This window comes from Octodon degus, unplaced genomic scaffold (genome assembly GCF_000260255.1).
Source record: "Octodon degus isolate 3935 unplaced genomic scaffold, OctDeg1.0 scaffold00035, whole genome shotgun sequence".
Lineage (NCBI taxonomy): Eukaryota > Metazoa > Chordata > Mammalia > Rodentia > Octodontidae > Octodon > Octodon degus.
This window is the reverse complement of record NW_004524611.1, coordinates 8,035,264-8,062,763: the sequence shown is the minus strand read 5'-3', so window position 1 is coordinate 8,062,763 and position 27,500 is coordinate 8,035,264. Positions and strand designations below refer to the sequence as shown.

The 27,500-nt window shown below is 44.9% G+C and overlaps 1 protein-coding gene across 1 annotated transcript in view; it reads right to left on the bottom strand.

Moving 5' to 3' along the window:
* Window positions 1–27,500, bottom strand: part of Caln1 (calneuron 1) — a 625,800-nt gene that overhangs the window by 292,629 nt on the left and 305,671 nt on the right. Inside the window, exon 3 of the mRNA XM_004630406.1 lies at window positions 10,140–10,283. Coding sequence (XP_004630463.1) covers window positions 10,140–10,283 — 144 coding nt within the window. The remainder of the gene's footprint in view (window positions 1–10,139; window positions 10,284–27,500) is intronic.

The window sequence follows — 27,500 nt, the reverse complement described above, 5'->3', positions numbered from 1 at the left end:
ACACTGGAAATTAAAATAAAAACTGACCAGGCATAGCGGCCCACACCTGTAATCCCAGCTACTAAAGAGGCTGAGACAAGAGGATCATAAATTCTAGGTCAGGCTGGCAGCTTAGCAAGGCTCTGTCGCAAAGTAAACTTTTTACTCAGTGCAAAGGCCCTGAGTTCAATCTCAAGCGCTGCATCAGGAAAATACGTATAACACAATACTGCGTGATACAAAAATCAAATCTGCTGTAAGCTCAGGAAGCAGTAAAACAGCTGTTGAAGACATCAGTACACCACGGTAATTTATCCCAAATAAAATAACCAAAAATAGGGATACGGGCAACATAAGTAAGGTGAAGATAATTTCTGTGTATGAGAAGAATCTTGTTCCAGAGAGGTAATGAGTTCATAAAAATTCACCTTATTCTTGTTTACAAAGAAAATCCTAGCAAATAGCAGCTCACGCTTATTTTCCACACTTCAATGAAGACAGAAAATTGAAATGTAAACTAGAAAGTTAAGAATCCCTGGGTTTCAAAAATGATAAAATTACTTTCCCGTAAAATTTGTAACATCACAGAGGGAATAACTAGATAAAATAAATTATTGTAAGAAGGGCTGGGCATGGTGGCACACACCTAAAATCCCAGCCCTCAGGAGGCTGAGGCAGAAGGATAACCATGAGTTCGAGGCCAGCCTGGGCTAATTGGTGAGTTCAGGAACAGCCTGAACCACATAGCAAAAACCTGTCTGAAAAAAAAAAAATTATAGTATGAGGAAATACTGACAACATCGTGACTATCGCAGTTTGGGAACTACTTGGGAGAAGTTCTACTCAGCAGTGAATCTCAGGTCCTAGTTGTCTTAATTATTAGTAACAGAACATTTATAAGAATTTACCAGAGTAGCTAGAATGGTAAGGAGCACTTAGAACAAAATAAGATCCCAGAGAACAATGTAACAGAAGCACTGATTTCTTACAATCAAGGGAATTGAGGGATGAAATGTCAAACAAGAAAAGCTTGGCTTCCTGGTGCTCCCTGGGCGTGGAGTAGCGCACCCCAGGGCCCAGAGGCAATGAGTGGCCCATCAGAGAGAGCAGGAAGACTAAGGAACTAGGATGTACACCACGGTGCATTAAGTTATCCCCTGCCTGGCAGGATCACTAACTCCTGAACTCCAGTAAATTGTTGCAACAGAAGAACAGAGATGCAGTCTTGCCAAATTCTCCAACATTCTAAGCCGAGAGAGAGCGAGAGATTTTCAATGTGAGATTTTCTGCCTTATAAAATGGCACACAGGCCAAATAAAACATGATCATGAGCCGTATGTGGCCAGCAGGCTGCAAGTTTGCAACTTCAGATCTAGACTACTAACTTCAGCTTGAACCAGTTTCAAAAATTTCTGCTTCCAGAAAAATCTCAATTCCATGCAGATCTTCAAAGGCATTTACATGAAATTGTATTAATTGTATTAAGCATTCTTGTGATAAATCTCCCATGTTTATTCCTCATATCTAGTTTAGTGTTAATGTGGCCATTGTCATCTAAGCATGCACTTTTTTTTTTTTTTTTTTTTTTTTTGGTACCGGGGATTGAACTCAGGGCCCTGCACTTGCCAGGCAAGCACTTGTTCTACTGAGCTATCTCCACGGTCCCTAATATGCAGTCTTTTGTCAGCTTTTTGCTTCTCTGTTTCAAAGACTCAGCATCTGGATCCATTCATTAAATGGAAAAGGTTGGGTTTTTAATTTTTAGGTTTCCAAATGGGTGGAATTGCAATTCAAGCTTTCACTATTAATTTCTGGTTTATTGCACTGCAGTCAATGATATTAGTCCTTTGGAATTTAATTAGGCTGTCTTTGTGCCCTTGTTTATGTCCCAGAATCATTTAAAAGGAAGGTTATTTCTCCCTCCCCCACTTCTCGCTCTCCCAGCCCCCTAGTCCCCCACAGACTGAACTCAAGGCCTTTGCACTGAACTATATCTCCAGTACTTTTTCTTTATTTTGAGTCATGATCTTGCTAAATTGCTCCAGCAAAATTCATGCTCGAGATCCCCTTCCTCAGCCTCCAGGGTGCTGGGATTAAGAGCATACACCACCAAGCCTGGCTTAGGCTACCTCTTTTAGGGTAAAAACTTTATACTACATACATATTATATATGCGTTTGTGTATCATATATATTCATTGCCATTCAAACTATTTTACTTAATATGAATTTGATCAATCTGAAAGGAACATGCAGAGCCACCAACAATAATTGTGTTTCTGGCCCTATTCATAACAATCCTTAGAATGCTTCATGGGGCAAATGTTGGCAATGAATGTGACATTCTAATAAAAAAGAAAATGATGGGAATGTTCAGGTGGTCACTAGTGTTGGCCATCATAGCGTCCAGCTGACCTCCCTCTGGGCATGCAGTAAGACTGTGCTTCTCAAGAACTTTTGTTGTTAGTCCAACCATGAGACTTGTCTTAGCCAACAAAATGTGTTCGAGGCGCCAAAAGCTTCAAGAATCACTGTGCCGTTCAGCTGGATGCTTCTGCTGTCACTGTCATGGAAGCAGGCACCAGTCAGAGCATCTTTCTTCCAGGACTTCCAATAAGAAGACACAAAGGAAGACCCCAACCAGCCCACCATGGACACATTCAGCATGAATGAATAGCTGATTGTGTGGCTTAAGCCAGTAATACTTAAGAGTGTTACTTATTACTGCAGCAATACTTAGCACATCCTTACTGAGACACAAATGAAAGGTGGCAATATGAAGAGGAAAAAGAAAAAGAGAACCAAAGACATTGAAAAATACTTCTTTTCAAACAAACAAAATTGGTAAGTCCTGCCCTCTTCATCAAGAATATTGGTAGTGTTTTTTTTTTTTAATCAATGATGATAATATTGGTCAGGATATTCCCAGATAGACATACTCAGGCTTTCCTTTTAACAAGCTTTTGATAAAAACATTGTGGATGAAGAATCATAGCAGGTTCCAATCTTTCCCACAGCAATCTCACTTTTAGAAGTTAACATATTTTCTGTTTTTTTTAACAAAAGGATTTATTTTATTTTATTAATTAATTTTATTGAGAAAGAAATAGCAAAGAGGCAGTTTCCAAACAGGTTAGTAGGAGAGTTACAATAATTAATACATTGTGTATTGTTGTGTTCATAGTAGTTATTCATAGTACAATATGAAGAAAGACAAGATATCTTGTCTAAACACTATTAGTACAAATCTTTCTTGTCACTGAGCTAAGAGAAAGTAGCTATATATCTATCCTATTTTGTATATACAGATACATATTTTTTTCACAACAAAATGGTCCTTTATTTATATCCCCATTTCTTGCTTAGTTTTGTCAGAGATAGGTATTCCATTGCCATTCAAATATGGTAGGTACATGAATTCAGAAAAACAATCCAACATTGTCCAGTAGTCCATAATAGTAGTGGGTCATCTGCAGAACTGGCAATGTCAGAAGTTGTTGACTTGAGCCTTTTACAGCTCAGCATATTAATATAGCTTCACTTTTTATACCTTGTGTTTAAACTTTTTTGCTGGATAGTGACCAAGATAAAAGCAAGACCTATATAACAAAAATGTAACTTTTGTATCTGACAAGGTCAGTCAAATCCCCTCAGGATTTACCCTGAAACCCTGTACAGCAGTTTGTATATCTTTTGTCAGTGTCAGCCATGTGGATAAGTCATGGCCATTGCTTGACCAATTTGCTCTCTGTGAAAGCCTGAGAGAATGTTTTCTCTCCATGTGACTCTGCTTAGGCACACTCTACATTGTCAGTCATTTTGCTCTGTGGCCCCATAATCTTGAACAGGAAATTTGGGACACCACTGAGTTATAGGATGCTACAGTACAGGTTCTCTTATGTCCTGAGTCCTCACTGACCTTGAAGAGACAGGGCTTTCATGGTGATGCAGTTGTAGTATTAGGGAGGAAAGGAACTTTTTAAGTGAGACTGAAGGGTAGTCCTCTGTAATCATAAATACCGGAGTGGCTCCCTTACCAATGGAAATTGAGACACTAGTTTTCATGGTATGCAGTAGCACCCTGATTCATTAAACGTCAGCTATCATTTCTTGGGATGAAATAATTTTAGACAGCAAGGGTTTGCAAGATCCAGTGGCTCCTGTGTCTGCCTTTCATCCCAGCAATGATGGCTACAAGAACAAAAGAGCAGGATCACCACTTCTGAATGGTTCTCAATGAAAAACCAAACTTGGACCCTTAGATTCTCAACCTGAGTCAAAGCTGGAGAACCTGAGCCAGTTCATGGTGACCCTGAAATAACCATCTGTTTTTGCTAATACAGGGAAGACCCTAAATTCATCAGGTAGGCTATGAAATTATGAAATTGACTTCACAGATCCATTAAGTCTCTTCCAGAAAATTTAGGGCCCTTAAGGGGAAGAAGGAGTGGAGCCAGAGACCAGAATGGGGACTTCTAGGTGGATTGAATTCCCAGTACTCCCATTCAGGCAGTGGTGAATCTAAAAAAGAAAAAAGCTACAAACATATTGAGAGATGAGAATGAGTTTTGAAATTTCAACCAATTTGCTAGAACGGCATGAGATTTGTCATCTTTGGGGAGCAAGAGTTGAATCGGGGAGGAAGAGGGCAAGATCTGTACCTATATCCAAGAGGAACCCTTGTTGTCCAAGCACAGGAGAGGTGAGGGACACTTGAAAGAGTCAGGGTTTACATTAGGACCCAGCAAGGGGGGCAGATTGCTGAGAATACCTCCTGGTTCAGTTGTCCAGCAAATTATTTGCAAAGCTAGCTGACACACTCCAGATGGCCAAAGGGGTATAGTGTTGAGGCCACCAGACACACAGGAAGTGCTCACAAATATCCCAAGCCCTTGACCTGTCAACCATGCTGGTAACCCAGAGGAGCTCCAGCCAGAAGCTATTGTGGTGACACAGAGTGGAAGGCAATGGTAGGAGCTTGGGAGAACCTATGGAGACCCGCAAGCAGGTACTCAAGCTCTTTCAGAGACATCAATTCCTGGGATGCACTGAGTGTCTGGGTGTAGGCTTCAATGACTCAAGTCCAGTGTGAAGGGATGTTGGCTCCTACTCAGGGTGATGGGAAGATCCTAGGAACAGCATTCAGGAAAAGGGGAGGTTGGTGTACAAGGCACCTTAGCTGCAAAGGCTGGCAAAAAGAGAAGCAGTACAGGGCTAGGGAGATAGCTCAGTAGAATAAGCACCTGCCTGGCAAGCACAGGGTCCTGAGTTCAATTCCTGGTACCACAAAGAGAGAGAGATGGAGAGAGAGATGGAGGGGGGGAGAGAGAGACAGAGACAGAGAGACACAGAGAGAGACAGAGACAGACAGACGGAGACAGACACAGTCCAGGGTGTACAGAAAGTGTGAAATTGAGTCCAAATTCCAGGAAAGAACTTTCACAGTCATGGGTAAAAGAGGAAGTCCTAGGCACTGGATAGAAGTTGTGAGTTTTTATTTAACTCTAGCTCAATACAGGCAGCATACACACGCACGCGCACACACACACACACACACACACACACACACACCAGTCAATCCACCTCTGGGCCAACTGGCTGCAGCCCAGGAGGTAATCCCAGACCCTCCAGTCCACTTTAATTCTGTCCTGTGGAGCTGTCTGGCTGGACCTGCAGCTAGGAAATGCAGGCGTGCTCTGTAATCCAAGGAGGCTACCATTACATGAGCAGCCGGCAAGGCACCTGGGCCCCAGAAGCCAACTAATGAAAACCTTATGTCACGACTTGGTACACACAGACAAGTCAGGCTGATGCCAGCTGGCCTCCTGCCAAAGGTATGACCTCACTGTCGGGTCCTCAGACAGAGAAGGTTGGTGTGTGGGCCAGACCCGCTCCTCATCATGGTCAGCTGGGATGGAGCGAGAAGCGGGGCACCTCTCCTGTGACCCCCAGATGCCAGAGTGTGTGGGCCAGGAGACACAGTCAGCTTATCATCTCATATGAAGCCCTAAGCTTGGCTCTCAGCCCTCCTTTTTTGTCTTCTTCTCTTTCTTCTTTTGGCATAGGCCCCATAAAAATATCTGCCGTTCCACATGTTCCACACCAAAGAGAAACTTAATTAGGTAGAACCAAATTCCTGTGGAGGATCTCCAGTTACCAAAGTGAGGAAGGAAGGATATAATTAGATACTGTTTTTTTTTTTAACAGAACAGCTCAAGGCCCCCAATGAGAGAAGGACACTTGAAACAGTCAACCCATCCATCTCTAGAGTCTGGTACCCCAGAAATGTCCCTTCCTGGCATCATTAATGAAAGCCTTAAAAGACTCACATGTCAACCTCAGTCCAGGCATTTTCTGTTTGACTCTTTTCACTCTTAGGCATTTAATAAATTGTGTAGGCAATTCCTTCTGCCTATAATGCTGTGTTATTTTAACATACTTAGTGCTAAATCTTTTATACATCACAAAACAAGACTTCATTTTAAAGCCATGCTTTAAAAGTAAATAAATGTGTTTTTTTTACCTGATGGGTCACTGTAAAATAGCTGGTGACTTGGATTTTGTTCAAGGAATTAATAGAAACTCTTTATGAGATCTGCTTAGAAGTTCTGCCTTCAGCATCAGCAGCTGGATAAGATAAATTGCAATAAATTGGTGAAACTTGACATCTCTTACACAACGTCCCAGAAGGAGCCTTCGTGTCTGAATACTGATGGAGTCCTTGAAAGGTCTCGGGTTCCCAGGGACCCTGTGCCCGTGGGGAATCAGAGAGGACTTGCAGGAATGCAAAATTCTTCATGAGCTGGAGTCCAGAGGAAATACAGTAGTGACTCTTTATTCATGCTTTCACTTTCTATGACTCAGTTACCATGGTCCAAAAATAGGAAACGGAAAATTCCAGAAGTATACAATTGGTAAGCTTTGCATCATGCACTGTTTTGAGCAGTGGGTTGAAATCTCATATAACACCTCCTTCTGTCCTTCCCAGGATATGAACCATCCTTTTATCCAGGGTCTCCACGTTGTATATGCTACCCACCTGCTAATTATTTAGGAGATATCTCAGTTAACAGACGAGTATCACAGAGGAAGTGTTCAAGGCTCCTTATTTCAATATTTGTGATTACTCCTAATATCTTACTGTGCCTAATGAATAAATTAAGCTTTTGAATAGGCATAATAGGTATGTTTAAGGTTCAACATTATATGTGGTTTCAGTTACCCATAGAGTCTTATAGTGTGCTTCCCATGGATAAGACGGACTATTGCCATAAAGTACAAAGAATGAAAACAGACTTTTCTAAAGACCCATAAGGGCCAGCCAAATAGCTCAGCAGATTAAAGCACTGCTTAGGCAGACACAGGGACTGGTGTTCGATCCCCAGCATGCGGTGCCAGTACTGCCCCTGGGGCACGCTGAGAAGTAGATTGAGATTGTGTATGGTGGCACGTGCCTGTAATCCCAGCACTTGAGAGGCTCAAAACAAGAGATCACTACAAGTCTGATCTGTGTAGTGAGACCCTGTAGACTTTGTACTAAATACATTTCAAAACTAAATAAAGACCCTTAAATTTTAGCAGAGTAATCTACCACAACAGCCCAACTCATGTTAAAGCTGCTAATTATTTCTACTGTCACTTGGTCCTCTTGACTAGATTTTATTATAAACACTGGATGGGGAGAATCAAAAGCACAAAATCTTCTTGGTTCTGCAGAGGCATGGGTTAATATTTTTTATTAGCTGAAAGAGGTGACAGTTTTTGCAAATGTGCCTCTGAAATACTTATGAAAGTCAATGGAAGAGAGGTTTTGCTATATAAAATATATACTTTACACCAGTTTTTCAGAAATATCTCAAAAACACCAGGCAAGGTCACATTAGGCCTGTGAAGGCCTGGCGAGTCACAAGCAATCAGAGCCGTGAGGACAAGCTGGGCTGCTCATACAATGAATACCCTGATAAAGCATCTCCATCCTCAACCACAAAATAAATGTCCACAGCTGCACTTGGGGTTGGCACTGAAGTCCAGCCACCATATTATCATCCTCTCGCTAAGTCCAGTAAGATAAGAGGAGAAAGCCACGCTCCAGCAACTGCAAGCCAAGCAAATGGGTCCTTACCATGACCTTGGTCTCCTCCTCCAAAGAGATGCTCTGGGGCTTGCCTTTCATCCCTTCCACTTGGTCTATAGCATGATGCTCAACCTCAGAGCCTTACTGTGGATCCGAGTCAAGAGGGAGAGAGTGTTGGGTTCACAAAACTAAATTCTCCTTTTCCTAGACCTTGAGCCAAGGTAGGTTCTCAATGTTGGGATGCTCAGGCAATTTTGGACAGGTGTTCAAATTTTAGCACAGAAAAAGACAAAGTTAACCTAATGCGATAATGTTTTGAAAATGTTTACCATTTATATATGTTTAATTTTTTATTTTAGATAGAGACTTTAAAATGCTGTTTATTGCTGGTATCTGAATGTTCTTCCAAAGTCTCATACTCTCAGAGGTGGGGCTTTTCAGAGGCAGCTGAAGCTAAGGTATGGGATGTGGAGTAAGGGTATGATAAGTATATTAGACCACTGACTGGCCCAGCATTGTTCTGGGTGTAAGTGATGGGAAGTCCCAGCCTGAGCCTGGGTGTCACCATCCAACAGGCTGGATGGAGAGAGACAGAAAGGGAGGTGGCTACTGCTGCTTCACTTCACTGCCTCCTGCCTGCCCTGCCCTGGACTTTCTCCTCTGTGACAGCCCTCTGCCATACCACCCTGCCTCAGCAGCAGCTGACTACAGACAGAAACCCCTACAAACTGTGAGCCAAATGCTGGACAAAGCTGAACTGAGTAGCACCTGCAGGCAGCGTGGTACCCAAAACAGACAGGGGACCCATATTTCTTAAGGCAATGTAGTGTCTTAGTCCCTTTCCTTGTCTCCGGGACAAAATACCTGAAACGCACAACTTACAGGAGGAGGAGTTCATTCTGATTTCTTTTGAATCCACAGTCACTGACTAAGGCAGAAACAGATGGTGGGAGGGCATAGAGGAGGAAAGCGGCTCGTGTATGACGCAGTGAGGAGACAAAGAGGCCACCCCAGATCACGCCTCCAGTGACCCACTCCAACCACGCCAGCAGGAAGTCAGCACTAGTAGCTCCAGGGCCTAGTCACCTTCCAAAGGCCCACCTCTAAACACACCATACCACGCAGCTTGCCATACATTTGCATATAATCCCTGTAACAATCTTGTGACAATCAAGACAGCCATGGCTCTCCCGGTTTGGCAGAGGAGGAAACTAAATAAAAGGCTAGAACTCCAGGGCACTTGCCAGGTTTCCTCTTTTCTAAGACCCTCTTCCAAATTCCTCTTCCTCCAGGAAGCCTTCCCTGACCACCCCCACGCCAATCACAAGCAGTGGCTCCCTTTGCCCTCATGCGGTTACATCTATGGGGAAAAGCAGCATGGAAAACAGACAGAGGGGGAGCTATGTCCACACCAAGGACTATGATTTGGCCACGCAAAGAAATACTGACTCATGCTATGCGTGGGTGAGTGCTGAAAACACCACTACGTGAGATAACAGCCAGTCGCAAAGGGTCACACATTGCCTAGCTCCATGATACCAAATGCCAGGGAAGGCAGCTCCGTGGAGACAGAAAGGGGATCATGGCCAGTTGGGGCCTAGGGGGACAGAAGGACTGACGAGGGCCAGAGCGAATGGGAGGAGTGGACAGCTCAGAGGGGCAGGGCTTCCTCCTATCTGACTGATGGAAATGTCCCAAAATTGAATGCACCACTGGTTGCGCAAACCTGTGGCTGTAATAAAAGCCACCGAGTTGTAGACTTTAAATGGGTGAATTTTATAGTATGTGAATTCTATTTCGATAAAGTGCTTTAAAAAAAAAAAAAAGGAACACAAGGAAGGAGGGCTCTAACTGCTCCCCAGCCAGACCTCCTCTGCTCCATTCCTCCGACAGCCCCAAGCCACCTCTGCAGCTCCCTAGATCTCCATGAGACTACTCGGTAAAACCCTGATGCAGTCCAAGTTTCTGCTCCTCAAATGCAAACTGAGATATGGGCTTGTGTCTTTGGACACAAGATGCAGGCCCCTCCAGGGTCTCAGGGAAGAGAGGGAGCTCGGCCAAGCACAGGTCCGGCCTGCGGGCTCTTACCGTCCATGTCCAGGCGCTGCATGATGATGGCCAGCTCCACCTCGCTCGGCATGTACCCCAGGGAGCGCATGGCCATGCCCAGCTCCTGCTTGGAGATGAAGCCGTTCCCATCCCGGTCCAGAACTCGAAAGGCCTCTCGGATCTCTGCAAGGAAAAGGAAAAGGCCACTGGTCACGCGGATGACCTCATCACATTGCAGTGACTGGTGACCATCTCTTAGCTCCACTGCTTTACGAATATATATTAAAGTCCTTCATGTCAGACATGGGGTGCAACCTGTAATCCCAGCTGATTAGGAGCCTGAGGCAGGAGGATCCTGAGTTTAAGGCCAGCCTGGGAAACTCAGAAGGACTACCTCAAAAGGATAAATCTTTTTTAAGGGCTGGGGATGTAGCTCAGTGGTAGAGTGATAGCTTAGTGTGTGCAAGGACCTGAGTTCAGTCCTGACTACTACAAAGCAAAACAAAACCCTCTAATCAGATAAAGGAAAGGCAAAAAGAAGAACAGAACAAAAAAGCAAAGAACAAAAAGGAAATGTGAACTGGCATAATGGTACACACGTACAGTCCTGGTACTCTTGGAGGCTGAGGCAGGAGGACTGTGAATTGAAACCTACCCCAGGCAATTTAGTAAAGCCCTGTCTCAACAATAAAGAAATAAAGTGCTAGTGAAGGAGCTCAATGTGAAAGTCACCCAGTACCACAAAATCAAAAGAAAAGAAGGACAGACAAAGGGAAGGGTGGAGAAGAGAGGGAAGAGGAAGAAAATAAAAAGAAGGGAGCAGGCACAGCCAGAGGCCAAGGACACTTTCTGGGCAAGGCCAAGCTGTGGAGAAGATTCTCGTGGGCCCCCAGGAGGACAGGAGAATGAGATTCCCCACGTGAAGACATATTTCAGGTCCAGCTGCTGCTGAGACTGTGCAGAAAGCTTTTTCAACCTCCAAAGAGGATAGGAGTTATGTATCCTGCTGTTTTTTATTTCATGCCTCTAATTTACAGTTGTTTTATGGCTCTAAACAACCTCAGATCAATAAGAGTGCCACGAAAGCCCAAAAGCCCTCTTTAATACTTTCTGAATCTGGCGCAGAACTAGATTCAGCTATTAATAAGGACCACTGTGCAGGGCAAGCGACCTACCAACCTCTCACATCCCCCCCCCACCAGGGCTGCTCTGAATTCCCCAGAGTCCTCCTTCCCTCCGGGACCGTGAGGCGTTAGCCCTCTGTTGGGAGAGCATTTCTTGCCCCTCACAGCCCAGCGAGACCTGGCCCAGGGAACAGAGATCCCAGTTTAAAGAGGCGATGGCCCCTCCATCACACCCCAGCACACTGGCCCTGTGGCAGAACTACCGTTTCTCAATTCACCCAGGTATGGCAGTTGCTGGTATTCACCATGGCATCCGGCAGGCACTCACTACCTATAATCAGGAGCATGGTAAGAAGTGCCACTGGGAAGTAAAGGTGATCCCATGACTCTCTTCCTCAGCTCTGTATTCCACTCAGCGCTGTAAGACGCATGCAGAAACTCGCAGTCCCTCTTCAAACTGATAGAACACTTGACCTCAACTCAGTTACTCAGTATCTCTCTAATATCTGACCGCGCTTCTGGTAGGCATCTCGACCTACCCACACTTCCCCACTTGGGTTTCATCCTTTCCTCTTTGTATGGGTATCCTAGGCCAGCGGCAGCAAATTACCACAAGGCTTCTGTTGTCTCGGAACAACAGAAATTAATTCTTTTGAAACCAGCATTATTAGATCAGAATCAATGTGTCTGAGGGAGCTGTGCGCCCCCTAGAGGCTGACGGGGAAATGTATTCTCGGCCTCTGGGTTTCTGGTGGCTGCCAGCACTCCTGGACTGGTGGCCTGCTCACGCTGATCTCTGCCTTACGTAATCTTCTACTTGTAATTGCCCTTTGCCTCTCTTCTATCAACATCTGCATTTGAGACCCACCCAGACAGTCCAAGATAATCTCTTCATCTCAAAGTCCTTTAACCACATTTGCAAAGAGCTCGTTCCAACTCCAAAGCAGAATTTATAAATTCCAGGGATTAGAAACCGACAGTTTCAGAAGCTGCTTCAGATTATTATACCATCCCATCCAGCATTTCCATGTGAAATAGCTTCCGTTCCTCTCGCCCTACCAAAATCACATCCATTCTTCAAGGTTAAGTCAGGGCCTCGTACTCCGCAAAGACATCTTTGTCCCCCATAGCCGTGTTATAGCTTTTTGTGATGATGTAGCAGCAGGTCATTTATCCTCTTCACAGATGTGTCGTGTGCCCCATCTAGAAATAAATACCATGACGGGCGTAGGAACTGAGGGGTAAGCTCGCTCCTCCTACCCTCCTTCCATCTTTAAAGCTCCTCCCCCACAGGCTGCAGGAGCTGCTCCACCGACAGCTGGCTAAAGGATGCTAAGTCTGAATAGGGACAAGGACCACACTTGGTAGTAAATGTCTGACGAATTATCAATGTTAATTCAGTACGCTGAATGCTTTCGGTGAACGCGTGTGGGCTCCAGCAGAGAGGAGACCCGTCTGTGAGCCTGGACCGCAGGCTCCTAGCCAGGCTTAATAGCTAATTAGGTCCACAGCCAAACCCAAAGGCCTCGGTGTGCTCATGCGTAAAATGAGCTGGGTTGGCTGCGAGGATCCCTGAGGTCCTACAGCCCTCCTTTCTGCAGATCTGTGGACATCATTAAAGTGTTTAAAAGAGAAGAACAGGAAGCCCATGTTCTCTTACGTACCCTATTAATCTCCTGTTCAAAACTCTCCCTCTTTCTTTCCATGAACAGAATAAAAACAAATTTCAGTCCAGTACAAGTTCTGAATCAAGAAGTCTGCCAGTATTTTTAGGCTTTCCTCATCAACAAACATGCCCAAGCTTCCCTAAAGCAGCCATATGTTTTCACACCCGGTCCCAGATATCCTAGAAATAGCTTAGATCCACTACTCAGCTATAGGTCACAGCACATAGCATTCAGGGCCACTGAGGGGACACCACAGCCTCATGCAACCTGATGAGAAGATTTAGAGGCAGGGTCTGCTGAACCACCAGGAGGATGCCCAAGCCTCCCGGGCCAAGCTTTCCCTTCAGTCTCAACTCCTGCATCTGAAACACGGTTTAGACTTGATCTCCCTCTGGCCTCTAGTGAGGATTTGCTTTGGGTCCAGGCATGCCATGCACAAGAGAAAAGGTCAGGACCGGAGTTGTAGCTGGACTCATAGATGGCCAGCTGCCTTATGAGCCCAGACTTTCCTTCTCTGAACCCTCCTTCCCAAATCATCACTGTGCCCCAGTTCTTCTGACTCGATCCTGATCTGCGCGGGCTGCCAACCGCACCAACCCAGCAGCTCCCTTCCATCCACAGGGCCTAGCCGCATCCCTGTGGCCTCTCTGCAGGCTCTAGATGTTACTGTGAACTTTGCCCTGCACCTTTACACTGTGTACCCTAGCAATGTCAGAGAACTGGGTCTGGAAATGAGGGCCCTGGCTACTGTGCTCCGGCCACTCCCCTCCCTTGACTGTCTAAGCTACTGTCAGACTTGCTTCACCTTGAACTTCTGGGTTTGGCTCCAGGACTGCCCACTGCAGAGGGCTCTGTTTCTGTAAGGCCTAGAATGCCCATGGCTTGCTTGTCTGCAGGATGTCACCAGACGGCCCAGAGCAGGGTAGGCACAGGTCATACCAACCAAGGATTCTGTTTCCTGGGAGCTGCAGGTAAGTAGATCAAAGCTGCCCTCTATTTGCATAGAATATCTGGTCCTCACTCCATCCTAGAGAAGTTCCTCTTATGTACATGTAACTATGTGCAGAAGCAGGCACTAGCTTTATTTCTGTTCAAAGTAACAGAGAAGGGGGGCAATGTAAGGTAAAAAACAGAAATCCATAGTGGGAACCACTGGAGACTCAATCTTTCTCACGTGAGGAAAGCCCAGGCAGACCAGAGACTTATTAGGGGGAAATGGGTCTTGCGTTCGGGGAGAGACATATGATGTGTGCCTTATTTGACTTTTAGTAACAGAACAGGGGTGAGAAGCGTACCCATAAAACTGGCGGCAACTCTGGAGCAGATGAGACCCTTCTGCTTTTGTCTTCAGGAAGCCTGCTCATGGCCGGAGTGGGCTCTGGCTGCCTTTCCCTGCCTGGAAAGTGAGGACTGCAGAGCCCGTCCAGGGGAGTGTGTGCTTTTCACTACAATGCACCCCAGTCTGGGCAAAGTCCTTGTGCTTCAGAGTTCAGTAAGTGCACTGTGCTTCTGGTCTTTCAATTTCATCTCTTGATTTCAGGCAACACACAAACACACACACACACACACACACACACACACACACACACACACACCCCAAGCACTGTGTCACAATGCCACCAACTCCAAGATGCCTCTGTGGGTCACAGTGTTTGTCACGGTGAAAGGAACCCTGCCTGTTGGTCACAGTGTAGAGTCCGAAAGGAGACAAAGAGAGACACATCCTCTGACAGACGGAATCCAGTTGCTGTGGAATGATCCAGAACCAAAGTCTGCATCCCCTCAGGCATCTGGGCCCCTCTCCCCAGAGTGATACATAGGGCTTGGAGTCAAGCAAGGCCTTGGATCATAAAGTGATCCTGTTCTTGAGCCCAGGAGATTCACTTCTCATTATACCAGTAAGACTATTCCCTTAAGCATATGTGCATCCATCTCTGGTATTACCAGCATCCAGACCCAGCACCTTCTGAGAACCTGGCCTCAGCTCCAGAAGGCTTCCAAAGGATAGAGACAACTCAGGCAAGAACAGCAAGGCACAGCTGCCACCATGGGGACAGACTCATCACTCAGGCAGCAGACACCAGCCAGTCAATATTAGTTGGCTAACGTTCAGGTGTTTAAGAACCAGCTGAAACTTACAGTGCTAATTTGTAAGCTCTAATTAGTAATGAGGAAGAACAATATTTCCTAGCTCAATCGCTGTGAGATGCAAAATCCATTTAGTCTCCACAAAAGTGTGTCTTTAGGAAGAACACGAGTCTTAAGTGCTTTAAGCGATGACTCTATTAACAAAAAAAATGCACAATTGGAAAATGGGAGATGGATGAAGTTCAGCTAGGCTAGGCAACACAATTATTAAAAACCAATGCAAATGCACCAGAAAATGTAAGATAAGGACCTGGAGGTCTTTATTCAGACAAAACAATGAGGTAGGGACTGAGCCGATGATTAAAGAAATTTGGAAGGGTTTCCACCTTCTATAAGAAAGGCAAAAAATGAGTATTTGAGGATGATCAATATGACCATCCCGTCTACCAGCAGTTGCTGTTTGCTTTTATATGCCAGATGCTACCTTTGAATAGAGAGCAAAAGGAATTCTCCAGGCTGCACAAAGCTAATATTCTTGCTCAAAAGACAGAGAGGTGACCAGATATCCCTAAGCAAGAACGACAGTGCAATAGTACAAGTCTACACGAGCCCTGCGGGAGTCCACGTGATGGGGAGACGGGCTACAGAAAGGTTGGTGCGAGTCACACGGGACTCTTCCAGATCTGAAGGCCAAGGAAGGAGTGAGGAGAATGTGTGGTGCTGTGCGCATGTGTACAACGCTGCCTGCACACTGAGCGACGAAGGGAGAGCAGCGTGCTGCAGCAAGATTACGAAGAGCCCTTTGACCTTCTCCTCATCCCAGTTTTTCCTTCTCATTGAACAATTTCTTTCCCTTTCACGGTATCGGTCGTACCATTTAGATTTTCATTACTCCTTCGCGTTCTCACACTAGCGAGATAACATGATGTTTGCGCATGGTTTGTATCACTTAACCAGTATAGCCTCTAGCTGAACCCACTTATTTACAAAAGCCTCAAAAATTTATCTTTTTTATAGCTGAATAATACTCCATTGTGTAAAAATACCACATCTTTTTCATCCATCCTTCAGTTGATGGGCATTTGGGTTGTTTCCCAGATTTAGCTGTGACAAACCGTGCTGCCATAAACATGGGTGTACAGATATCACTGTGGAAAAAATATATATTTAGGTATAGATGCAGAATAGTTTGGATAATTGTACTGTTGCTTTCTGCTGGTCTTTTGAAAGAAGCAGTTAACGCTTAAGTCTTTTTACTATGATTTTATTTTCCTCTTTTGAATTTCTTATAACTTCTTTGTTACTGTTTTATTTTTCTTTAAACAAATCTTATACATTTATATCTGGTACTCTGAACAACTAATGTGAAGACAGCATCATGTAATACAGCAACTATTGTTGAAATCCTTTTTTTTTTTTTTTTTTTTTTTTTTTTTTTTTTTTTTGCGCTACTGGGGATTGAACTCTGAACCCTGCACTGGCCAGGCAAGCACTTATTCTACTGAGTTATCTCCCTAGCCCTTGAATTCCTATTACTTTGTTTAGTGAAATCTTGTATTGTTTCTAATGCTTTTTTTCAGCACTATTTTGTATCTTTTTTAAAAAATAAAATAAAATCGAGCTGGGAAAAAAAAGCCTTTTGCACCCCTGGACTATGGTTTGGGAAAGGAGGTTCTGTTCCCAAAGCTGGCCCACCATCTTTTTTGTTTTTTATCAATAAAGTTTTATTAAATCACAACCATTCCCATTCATTTTTACATTATCTGTTCAGCTTGACTAATGTGTACTGCTTAATGAAAGGAATACATGTGACATGGACTTTGGCCCTCAGCAACTAAAATATTTATACTTTGCACTTTAATAATTGATACCTGTGTCTCTTGGTGTAGACCACATGAAGCCCTTGGAGATTTTTTTTAAAAGTTTTTAAATCAGGTTTTTAAACCAAGAGTTCTGTCAGGGCAGCTAAGACAAGAGGGACAAGAAATGAGCAGCTGTCATAGAGTGCAAGGGAAAGATAATGCGCCTGAAGCCAAGGCTGCAGCCTGGCAGATGGCCATAGGGGACAGAGACGCTTAGGAGACAGAATGGATGGTACTCAGGGCAGGCTCAGATGCTCACGCTTGGGAGAGGGGAGTTTGCAGAAGGCTCTGAGATTCCCAGCTTATGTGATGGGGAGAGGGGACAGTGACTATGAGAATTCAGGTGGAGATGCAGGCTTTCAGGAGCGAGGAGAGGGGTCTTTGAGCCATGCTGAGATAGCCATCTGAGTGTCACCCAGGTGGCCACTGCAAGCACAGCTGGATATACCTGACTAGACTCTAGACACAGAAGAGGCTGAAAGTACAGTGACAGTGGGAAACAGAGACAGAATTGTTAGCGGCTCAGCGAGGCAGGCACCTTTAAGGTCTCACTCCTATATTAACATGCCTTCAAGATATCTTCTCCTTTGTTTCATCCCAGACCTGTTTACATGTGTCTGCCATCTTTCCATGACCCTAAATTGAGCCTTCCCGGAACTGTGTGCATGTGCCACTTAACCTTTCACATGTGCTCAGTGATCTTAAGCAGAACACACCCAGAAATGTGAAGCCATCTTTTCTTCAACTATGACCTTAAACGGAACATGCTCAGAAATGTACACCTTGACTAACCTACTCAGGAATGGGCCTGCCCCCAAAGTGCTTTTCTACACGAATATATAGAGTTCCCAGAATAAAATCTACATGCTTTCTTTGTTTAGGAACAGCATCTTCCTTGTGGAGAAGACTCTGGTGCTCTCCTTAGTTGATGAAGATAATGGTGAGAGGAACCCTGTCCATCGGTCACAGTGCAGAGTCCGGAAAGGAGACAAAGAGAGACACATCCATCCACAGATGGAATCCAGTCGCCGTCTGTGGAATGATCCAGAATCAAAGTCTGCATCCCCTCAGGCATCTGAGCCTCTCTCTCCAGAGTGATGCACAAGGTTTGGAGTCAAGCAAGGCCTCGAATATAATGATCCTGTTCTTGAGCCCAAGAGATTCACTCCTCATTCTGCCAGTAAGACTGTTTCCTTAAAGTATATGCGCATCCATCTCTGGTGTTATCAGCATCCAGACCCAGAACCTTTTCTCTCTTTTTTTGGTCTTCTGTTTGTGCTCACTGGATTTGCACTTGCCAGAAGGGAAACCCATTACATCTGGTTGCAGAATGATATAATTGCACATAAAATGCTGGTTTAATCCTAGTGAAGGGTGAGTGTGAATAAGTTCCAATTTAATTATAATCAATCAGTCAGAAAAACAAAACCAACTGGTTTCAGTAATTAGGGAACATGGAAGTGAGAACACGGACAGCGAAGGGCCAGGACCCCAGAGGAGGAGAGAAGTGAGAGAGGAAGAGGATGCCGAAGGGGCTAAGAGTGCTCTTGCCTTCATAAGGCCGCTTGGTGGCAGGTCACGGGGAGGGGAGAGAAGGGTAGAATGCAGCTTTGCAGAATTCACGTTTTGGACCTCGTGGTTTTTTCTTGGCATGTTTCTACCACGATTAAGGGGTCCTCATTCCTATGCTCCTTATTTGAGATGTGAGGATGCCTCTCATTTATTCTCCATGCTCAGATTCCACTAGAATTCTGTGGCAAGGCCCGGTAGAGCCACATCTAGGAACCCGAGGCCTGGAGGTGCTTCCTGAACTTGTCTGTTTGTTTGAATGGAATCTTGTTTCACAAAAGATTTTAGGAAGTTTAAAGAATTTAAGATGTACAGAACCCTGAGGGAAAAAAGACACATAAGAGGAGAGAAAAATGGATAGAAAACCCCTGGGAAAGAACAAGGTGAGGAGGAGGGGGTTCAGGGAACTAGGAAGAGACTGAGAGCTGGGCTCAGTGCCACCCCGGCCCAGTGAGGGGCTGGACAGGAGATGAGGGCCAGCAAGGAAGAAGGGACTGAGATGAGGACTCTAGGCTGGGGGGAGCCCTGCAGAGGGGCAGGCTGGGAATCATGGCTGTCCCTCCTTGAGCGCCTACAAAGGGACAATCAAAACATACAGGGAATATTTATGTCTTTCTTTTAAAGTTTATTGTAATAAAGTCACACTGCCAGTGACCTCCCTCAAAATGCTCCTTCTGTTCAAACACACTGATCTCATCACTCTTGTGACTTTCCAACGCAGTCCTGGAATTCTTCTTTGGTAATTGTTTTTATAAGATATAATTAAATCCAGAGTTCAAGTCCCAGTACCAAAACAAAAAAGATGTAATTAAAAATACAGTTCATGTAGCGGCTGAGTGCCATCCAATGGGAAGGACAGCTCTTACAAACATTACAAAGTGTGTCTCCAATCACTTTATTTATCCACCTGATCTGGCATCCCACAACTTCCGGCTCTTAAATGACCATGACAGAGAAACACTCTGAATCAACTCAGAACATCAAGACAGCCTCAAAAGCACAACTAAAGACACTCATGAAAGAGGCCAGCCAGACCTGCTTCAGAAAGTGGCAGGACTGGAGGGCTAAGTGCAGGAAGCATTCTGAAAGGAGTTAATGGCAATGTCACTTTTACTATAAACATTTTTGGACACTTAAAGAGTGTCTATATCATTCACATATGCTGTGTACCCACAGTATGACCCTCCAACTAGTTACCACAGTTGGCTGGCAGGCTCCCAGGCCGAAGAGACATGGCAAAAGCAACAGTGCGAACAAAGCTGCTCAGTCATGGTGACTGCTAACCACTGACTAGTTGTCTCTGACTAGTTACCACACTCGAAGGTGAGATGCCAACCATGAACAAGATTTCTATACATTTGTTAATTCCCCAAATTCCTGGGCCCTGGGCTCACCTTAACAACCCATCATCTTGACAAACAGAAAATTGTTTTCTATTTGCAGAAAACTGTAACTGCTTCCACGGTTACCCTGGGAGCAGCCGCAGTTAAACGGCCCCAGGCCAGTGCATCAGCCATGTGATGACCCTGCTGTGCACTTCAGGTGTCTCCAAGCTCCTGGCGTTTTTCACTACCTCATGGCCAAATTTGTACTTTTAACTGAAAAACAAACCCAACTCCCTCCCTAGATGGCATTCTAAAAGAAGAGCATTTCATTAACTTATTAGGTGGTGAAATTATACCAGCCAAGTCAAAGTATCCTGGTCATAACAAATCAAAATTCTCCCTTAATCGAGAAGGCATAGATAGTCAGAAAGCCCTGGGCATTTCTAATGACTTAAGAACTAGGACAGAGTTAATATGTCCCAAAATTTTACCCCCTAACAGAGGAAGCTGGATTGATTTTGGCATGCCAGGTAGGTGAACACTGATGGAAATTCCCCGACAGTAAAAGAACAAAGCAACTTAGACCACATGTTGACAATGAATGCCCACCCTGTCCAGAGACATACTGAATGCCTGGGGCAGGACTGAAAGGAGCTGGTTAGGTTAGATGTGAATATGCAGGAGAGTGAGGGTTGCCAAAGGGTTCTTCACAAAATGACAGAAACATCTTCCCTGGCCAAGTCCCTGGGGAGATGATAAGTGGAGAGAGAGAGAGGAGAGAGAGAGAGAGAGAAAGAGAAGAGAAAGTATCCAGAACAACAGGACAGTTCTCCTTGTCCACAAAGAATTTTGGGCCCCTCTGCAAGGACAGGGACAGCTGGAGGTACCTCTCCAATATCAGAGCTAAACCTGCAGATCAAAGGCTGTACTTTCCCAGTTATACATTAATTGATGCATCTTTTGAAAAATGTTCCCAAAATATATAAAGAAAAGTATCAACTATGGGCACTAAACAGCCATAAGCAGTGGTAATACATTAGCGCACTGTTAGAGTTTAGATCTAGGATGACTCCCAAAAGCCTCATGTGTTCAGAGGTGACACTTTAAGGAGGCAATTTGATAATGAGGCAGCTATACTCATTAGTGGATTAATCCACTCATGAATCCATAGCTGAATGCACTTTTAGGAGGTGGGGTCTGGTCTGGGGAGGTGGTCACTGGAGGGCTCACCCCGAAGGGTGTGTCTCCTCGATGGCTCCTCCCTTCTCTCTCTGCTTCCTGGTCACCGTGATCTGAGCAGTTTTGCTCCAACTGTTCTTTCTCAAGCCCTTCCTGCCTTGCTTGCAGCCAGCTATGGAGGGATCCTCTAAAACCATGAGCCAAAGTAAACCTCTCTTCCTGGCAGTTGTGGGTATTGGGTATTTTGTCCCAGTGATTTTTTTTTCAATGTTAATTTATCTTTTATTCCAGAAAGAGGGGGGGGGAATCACAAATGGTGAGGAAAAGTGGCGCCAGACTTCTTTCTTTTTTTGCTGTACTGTAGGATGGAGCCCATGGGTGTTCTGCCTCTGAGCCACCGCTTGTCCCTTTTTATTATTTGAAGGTAGGGTCTTTAAGTTTCCCAGGTAGGACTTGGACTTTCATTCCTCCTGCCTCAGTTTCCTTGTGTTCTGGCATCCCAGGCCTGCACCATCATGTCTGGCTAACATGAAGCTCTCACAGGGGAATTTAACCAAGACTGTGCCAGAAGAACTGACTAGAATTCCAGCACCCTTATGTTTCCATTCTGATGTGACACATTTTAAACAAATCTATCATTCTGGCTCCTTAGCTCACAGCAGGCCAGAGTCCCAGTGATTATAAAGTAATTAAGACATGTATTGTGCTCCAAATTTTTAAACATACTTTCTTTTCCATGACTGAGTATTGAATTCAAGGTCTTTGCACTGAGCTATCCTCCCTTATCCCTTTGGTAAAATATTTTTGAGACAAGGTTTCACAAAGCTATTATGTTGCCCAGGATGAACTCAAACTGGCTATACGACAATTTCAGTGAGTGCTGGGATTATACTAATGTGCTACCATCCCCAAGTTTGAATACACAGTCTCTAGTAAATTGGAGCCACACTTTCCTCATAACTTTCTATCACGTGTTTTACTTTCATTTCAATCTTCCATATTGTCCATGAGTCTTTTAATACCATTTTGATGACTAACTGATATTCCAAACCATGGCTGGGCAGAATTAATTTCACCAAACTCCTGGTGCAAGATGTAGATCATTTCTAATTGTAAATAATGCTGGCATGCAATGCTTTGCTCATAAATCATCATATGGGCTAGGAGTGTAGCTAGCAGTAGAGTGTCTACTTATCATACTTGACGCTCTAGCTTCAATCCCCTGTCACACACACACACACACAATCAGAACTTTAAATGTAAGTTAAATGTATTTTGACAGAAATTTCCTTAGGGAAATTTCCAAGGGATGAGATTACTGGATCAAAGGGCAGGAACATTGTTGAGCCATTTAATGCATATTATGGACACGTTGCCTTCCCCCAGAAGGTAGTATCCCTCCTCTGTGTCCCATGACTTTTAGGCACTTTTAGAAGAAGCCCAGGTTCCTATGAAGCACACCTTTCACCAAGCTATCACACAGGCCTTTAAAATCCAAATCATATCAAAAATAAACTCAAGGAAGTGTGCACAGTTCATAGTTCAGCAGTTCCTCTTTCTCTACAGTTTCAGGGACCTGCTGTCAACCATGGTGAGAAAATATTGCATGCAAAATTCCAGAAATAAACAAGTAATAATGTTTAAATGGCTTATGAATGTACATTGCTACAACTACCCTACTTTACTGTTTTTATTGTTATGAATCTCTAATTGTGTCTAGTCTGTAAGTTAAACTTTTTAAACTTTATTTTATGTGTGTGTCTGCATTTTAAATTAATTTTTATTAGTACATGTCTGTGGTACTTAATGTCTGCATTCTTCATGGGGAATTGGTACAAGTACATAATATATCGGAATTCCTCTGTTGCATCTCCTTGTGCTTCCTTCCATCCCTGCTCTATCCCTCTCTTGATTCCCTTCTCTCTTTTTTTGTGTTTAAATTATTACACTAAAAGACATATTGGCACTAATCACTCTCAAAATACCCTTCCCCCTGCTTTGAGTACACTGAGCCACTCATGAGACACTCAGAAAGTGGCCATCATTCTTGCCACTTTCTGAGGCAGTTCCAGAAGTCCTCTTCCATAAGTGTCTTTGCAAGTTGTGATAAAAATACAGGGAATGTTGTTGCTGAGCACCATACCTCAAAATATTATCCACCTTATTCACCAGATCTAGTACCATGTGACTTCTGACTCTTCCCCATGGAAGGGGAATGTTTGGAGCTGATTCAGGACACTGAGGCAACCCCTATGCTGCAACTAAAACTCACTCATGGTAGAGGATGCAAGGCCTGCTTCTGAAAGTAGCAAGAACAAAAAGGTAAGTGTGCTCAAGTGTGGGCGAGTGTGCTGAGCGGGATTTATGGCAATGTGCCTCACACTGTACAGTCTTGTACTTTTCTATCACATCACATGGATGGGGTTCAGTGCTACCTGTGGCTCGAGGCATCTGCTGTGCTCTTGGGACATGTCTGCAAATAACAAGTAGGGTTACTGTATATGATGGAAATATCTGAAGTTCTATAGTGACAGACTGTAAGTAAATCCCCTACTAGTGAAAGCCCGGCCCAAAGAAGGTGCCCGGGAAGCCCCATGCTCACAGAGGGCTGCAGTAAGCATGCGAACCCAGGTGAGAGAGCTAAGGCTCAGTGAGGGAATGGTAACTCCTGTCAGTGAAGGAGGGCCTGGTCAGACAGGAAGCCAGGGCTGGGTCTGGACACCATCTAGTCTGTTCTCAGTAGTGTTAGACCATCTCCAGAGCTCAGTAAAGTCCACAGCAACAGGAGAGATGCCAGGTACTGCTTCCCAGAAGCAGCCATTTCTCACACAGCAACAAGCATTTTTCTCAGGGAAAATTAGGCCTATTTCCAAAGACAGAAAATAAGAATCACACCGTTCAGCACAGAAGGCGATACTGGATGTGCCTGAAAAAAGCAAATGGAGGGGAATTCATCTGTGAACATCATGATCATAATCACAACAATCAATTCTTCATTAAAGCATGCCATTTCTAAACAACAAGAGTTAAAATCCAGAAATCAGAATAATCAGCACCCAGATTATATACTGCTTCTGGGAAAACAGAAGTGCGGACTTAGCAGTGATATCGAGGCCAAAAGAACAGAAATCCAAGTTGCAGAAGTGAAGGAGAGACAAAACAAAGGGAGAAAAGGAGAAAGCCTTCTAGCAAAACTCTTCGCAACAACCCGTGAGGCTGGCTCATTCTTCTTTTACCCACAATTCCTGAGCTTCACACCTTACCCCTGCAACCTGTCAGAGTCTCTCTTTAATGAAAATTTCCACAGGCTTCTCCAGGTCACTGTTACGGTTTAGACCTAAAATGACCCCCCCCCCAAAAAAAAAAAAAATCTCCTGGATATACTGGTGACTGATTCATCAGGATCCCATATTTATTGGTGGAGTCATCCATTGAAGATTCTATAGTGACTGCTGTTAGGGCCTGGCTGGAGGTGGGTCACAGAAGGGCCTACTGTATTCTTTTTCTTTTCCTACTGTATTCTTGTTTCTAGTGCCTCCCTCCTCCCTCTGCTGCTGGGCCACCATGACATGAGCAACTTTCCTCCACCATGCCAGTTATTTTGCCTTGGAACCAGACAACATGGACTGAACCCACTGAAATCATGAATCAAAATAAACCTTTCTTCCTTTGGCTGCAGGTGTCGGTTATTTTGCTCCAGCCATAGAAAAGTGACTAATGCAGTCAGTTTGGTCAGAATGCCCTCTTCCTCATGATGTCTCCTCTTAGGACCATCCTCCCCCACCCCCTTATCTATCAGTCTTCACCTGCCCATTCAGACTTGAGCCATGTTCTATACTGGTATCTCTCTCCTTCTGTTGCCACAATAGTTCTGGTTTTTCTTTGACAAAACAAATGCTTCTAGAGGCAGTATATGTCCTTCTTAGATGCAATGCAATTCTATTTCTTTTTTTTTCTGCTTATTAATGTTCTGTCACATGATTTCCCTATCCAGAAATGGCTCAGGGCCCATATTTCGGAGGCCTGGCCTCACCCCAGGGACATACATTTAATCTCACCGTGGTTCTTGGGCAAACCTCCTCTTTACCTCTCTTTGCCCCCTATAGATGCTCCCAGCTTGATCCAGGAGCCCAGACCCCTACTGACGTGATGCATCCCCACAGCACTGCTCCTCTGGGGGCTGTGCGGATTTTTAGCTTCTGTGCTGAGCAGCTTTCTTGCTCACTGCCATCAGACAGCACGTGCTGCTCACACTGGTACAACGTCTACTAGGAATCCATTCTGCTTAGGTCTCCAGGGACAGCTTAACATTCTCAAAGGATAAAGAAAAATCTTCTCTTCCTTAGCTCCCACAGGCCTATCAGCCTTAAACTACAGCACTTGTTGGGTGACACATGTGGCACTTGCAGACCTAAAAGCTCCCAGCAGCATCTCTAGCCCAAGCCTCTGCTTCTCACTGGTGACAAACTGAGCCCCAGTTAAGGGAGTGGGCTAAGTCAGGCAGTGTCTTCCTGCTACAGACACCTATCGGTGTTAGGGACAGTCCCCCGTGGAACACAAGGACAGTGGTCATCACACACGTTGAGTGTGACAGCAGTCATTCATCCATTTGTAGCGTCTTAGATCAAGATGACTTGCAGGCTTTATATAAGGCCCAGAGGACTTGTAGCTGCCCACAGCTAGTAAACTTAGCTTGGGCAGCTCAGCCCACTGAACCAACAAAAAATTACTCATAGATTTATCTGCCCAAGAATTCCCTGCATCAAGACTCAGGACCAAGGGCTGGCCAAATAGCTCAGCAAATTAAGGCACCTGCAAGCTGGCACAAGGGTCAGGGGTTCAATCCCTTGGCCTGCCGTGCCAGCCCTGTCCCCGGGGTACTCTGAGACAGCAACTGAGACTGGGCATGGTGGCATGCGCCTGTAATCCCAGCTTTTGAGAGACTGTAAACAGGCAGATCGCTATGAGTCTGATCTAGTAGTGAGACCCTGAACACCCTGTAGACCCTTCCCCACCCCCACCCCCCAAAAAAGGCTCAGGACCAAATGACAAATGGCAGGAGATGGAGGAATTGCCCCTGATCCAGGAAATAACTCCCCTTTTGTTGGGTGATTTTTCCATTTGGACTCCCATCCACCCACCTCATCCTTTTGCCCCTGTGCAAGGGCGCACATGCATGGGGCTGGGGTCTTGCTTCTCACCTGCTCACCGGCAGAGGAGTCCTGGAGCTGTGGCCTGCAGAAGGGCAGGCAGAGGAAATTTCAGATACCTTAAGGACAAAACGCAGGAATGCAAGAGGTGGGAGCAGAGAATCACAGTGGCTCGGGAGGCCCAGGATGCCCTGGGAGGCCCGGGACGCCCTGGGAGGCCCTCCTGCCTTGGCTCCCCACACTGCTGCTGCACCGCCGCCCTCCCCGTGCCCTGCCACGTTCTTTCCCAGTCCACTTGGCTCCCTGATAACCGATAAAAGGCCTTTTATTGATATGAGAGAAATTGTTCTCCGCCGTGGGCTGCATAAATATCCCATTATCAATAGGAAGCAATTTATTTGCTCAAATTGCCAACTCTCTTATTTTGTTTTAACAGGCTGGTTCTCTATTGAAATAACTCTGCACCTTTGAAAAGACTATTTTCAAAGCCTCACCCTGGCTCCAGCTTGAGAAATAAATCTGAAATCAGCCAAGGCAGACTGACCTCATCCCAGCCCTCCAATATTAAAAGGGCAGCACAGAAAAGGGAAGTAATTGCTTTAGGAATTCTACCTAGAAACTCGGCCCTATAGGAGTTACAAGAGGATAAGCCAGCTATGCCAGAGCTCACATGTGAATGCACACATATGTGCAAAAAATCATCCTGAGGTCTCCTTAAGGGAAGGTGACCTGGCTGAGAGTCGAGGCAGAAGCCAAGGGGCTGGTTCCTCTGTGGATTTCAGTTCATGATGCAAACTGGACAAGAAAGGCCATTTGCAACCCATCAGAGAAACAAAAGATGATGCAACACACAGGCTGCACTTATCAGGGCAGAACTGGGGAACACTTGGGTTGCAACTGGACATCACACCACAAACCAAAACCCACTTCTGTGAAATTAAAAAAGTAGAAAGAATCAAACTGGATGGGACAGCCCATACCTGCAATCCAGCAAGGGCAAACAAGCCTGCTGGAGGCTGAGACAAGAGGATCACAAGTTCAAGCCCAGCCTGGGTAATTTGACAACTTGGTGAGACCCCATCTCAAAATGAAACCAACAAAATTATATTAAGGGCTAGGGATATAGCTCAGTGCAATAGTCCTGCGTTCAAGTCTCAGAACCATGAATAAGTAGACATAAATAAAGTAGAAGAAATTAAAATAATAATAATAATTAGATGGCAAAAGATCCTTCTAAACAAGAACTGAAGGCAGACTAATACTTTTTCTAAATGAAAAAACATTGGAAAAAAACTTCTAAAAAATGAATTATGGGGGCTGGTGAGATGGCTCAGTGGTCTAAAGCACCTACTTAGAACAAGCCTAGCAAAGCACAGGGACCGCGGTTCAATCCCCCAGCACCACATGCCAGCCAGCCCTGCCCCCTGGTGGGCTGA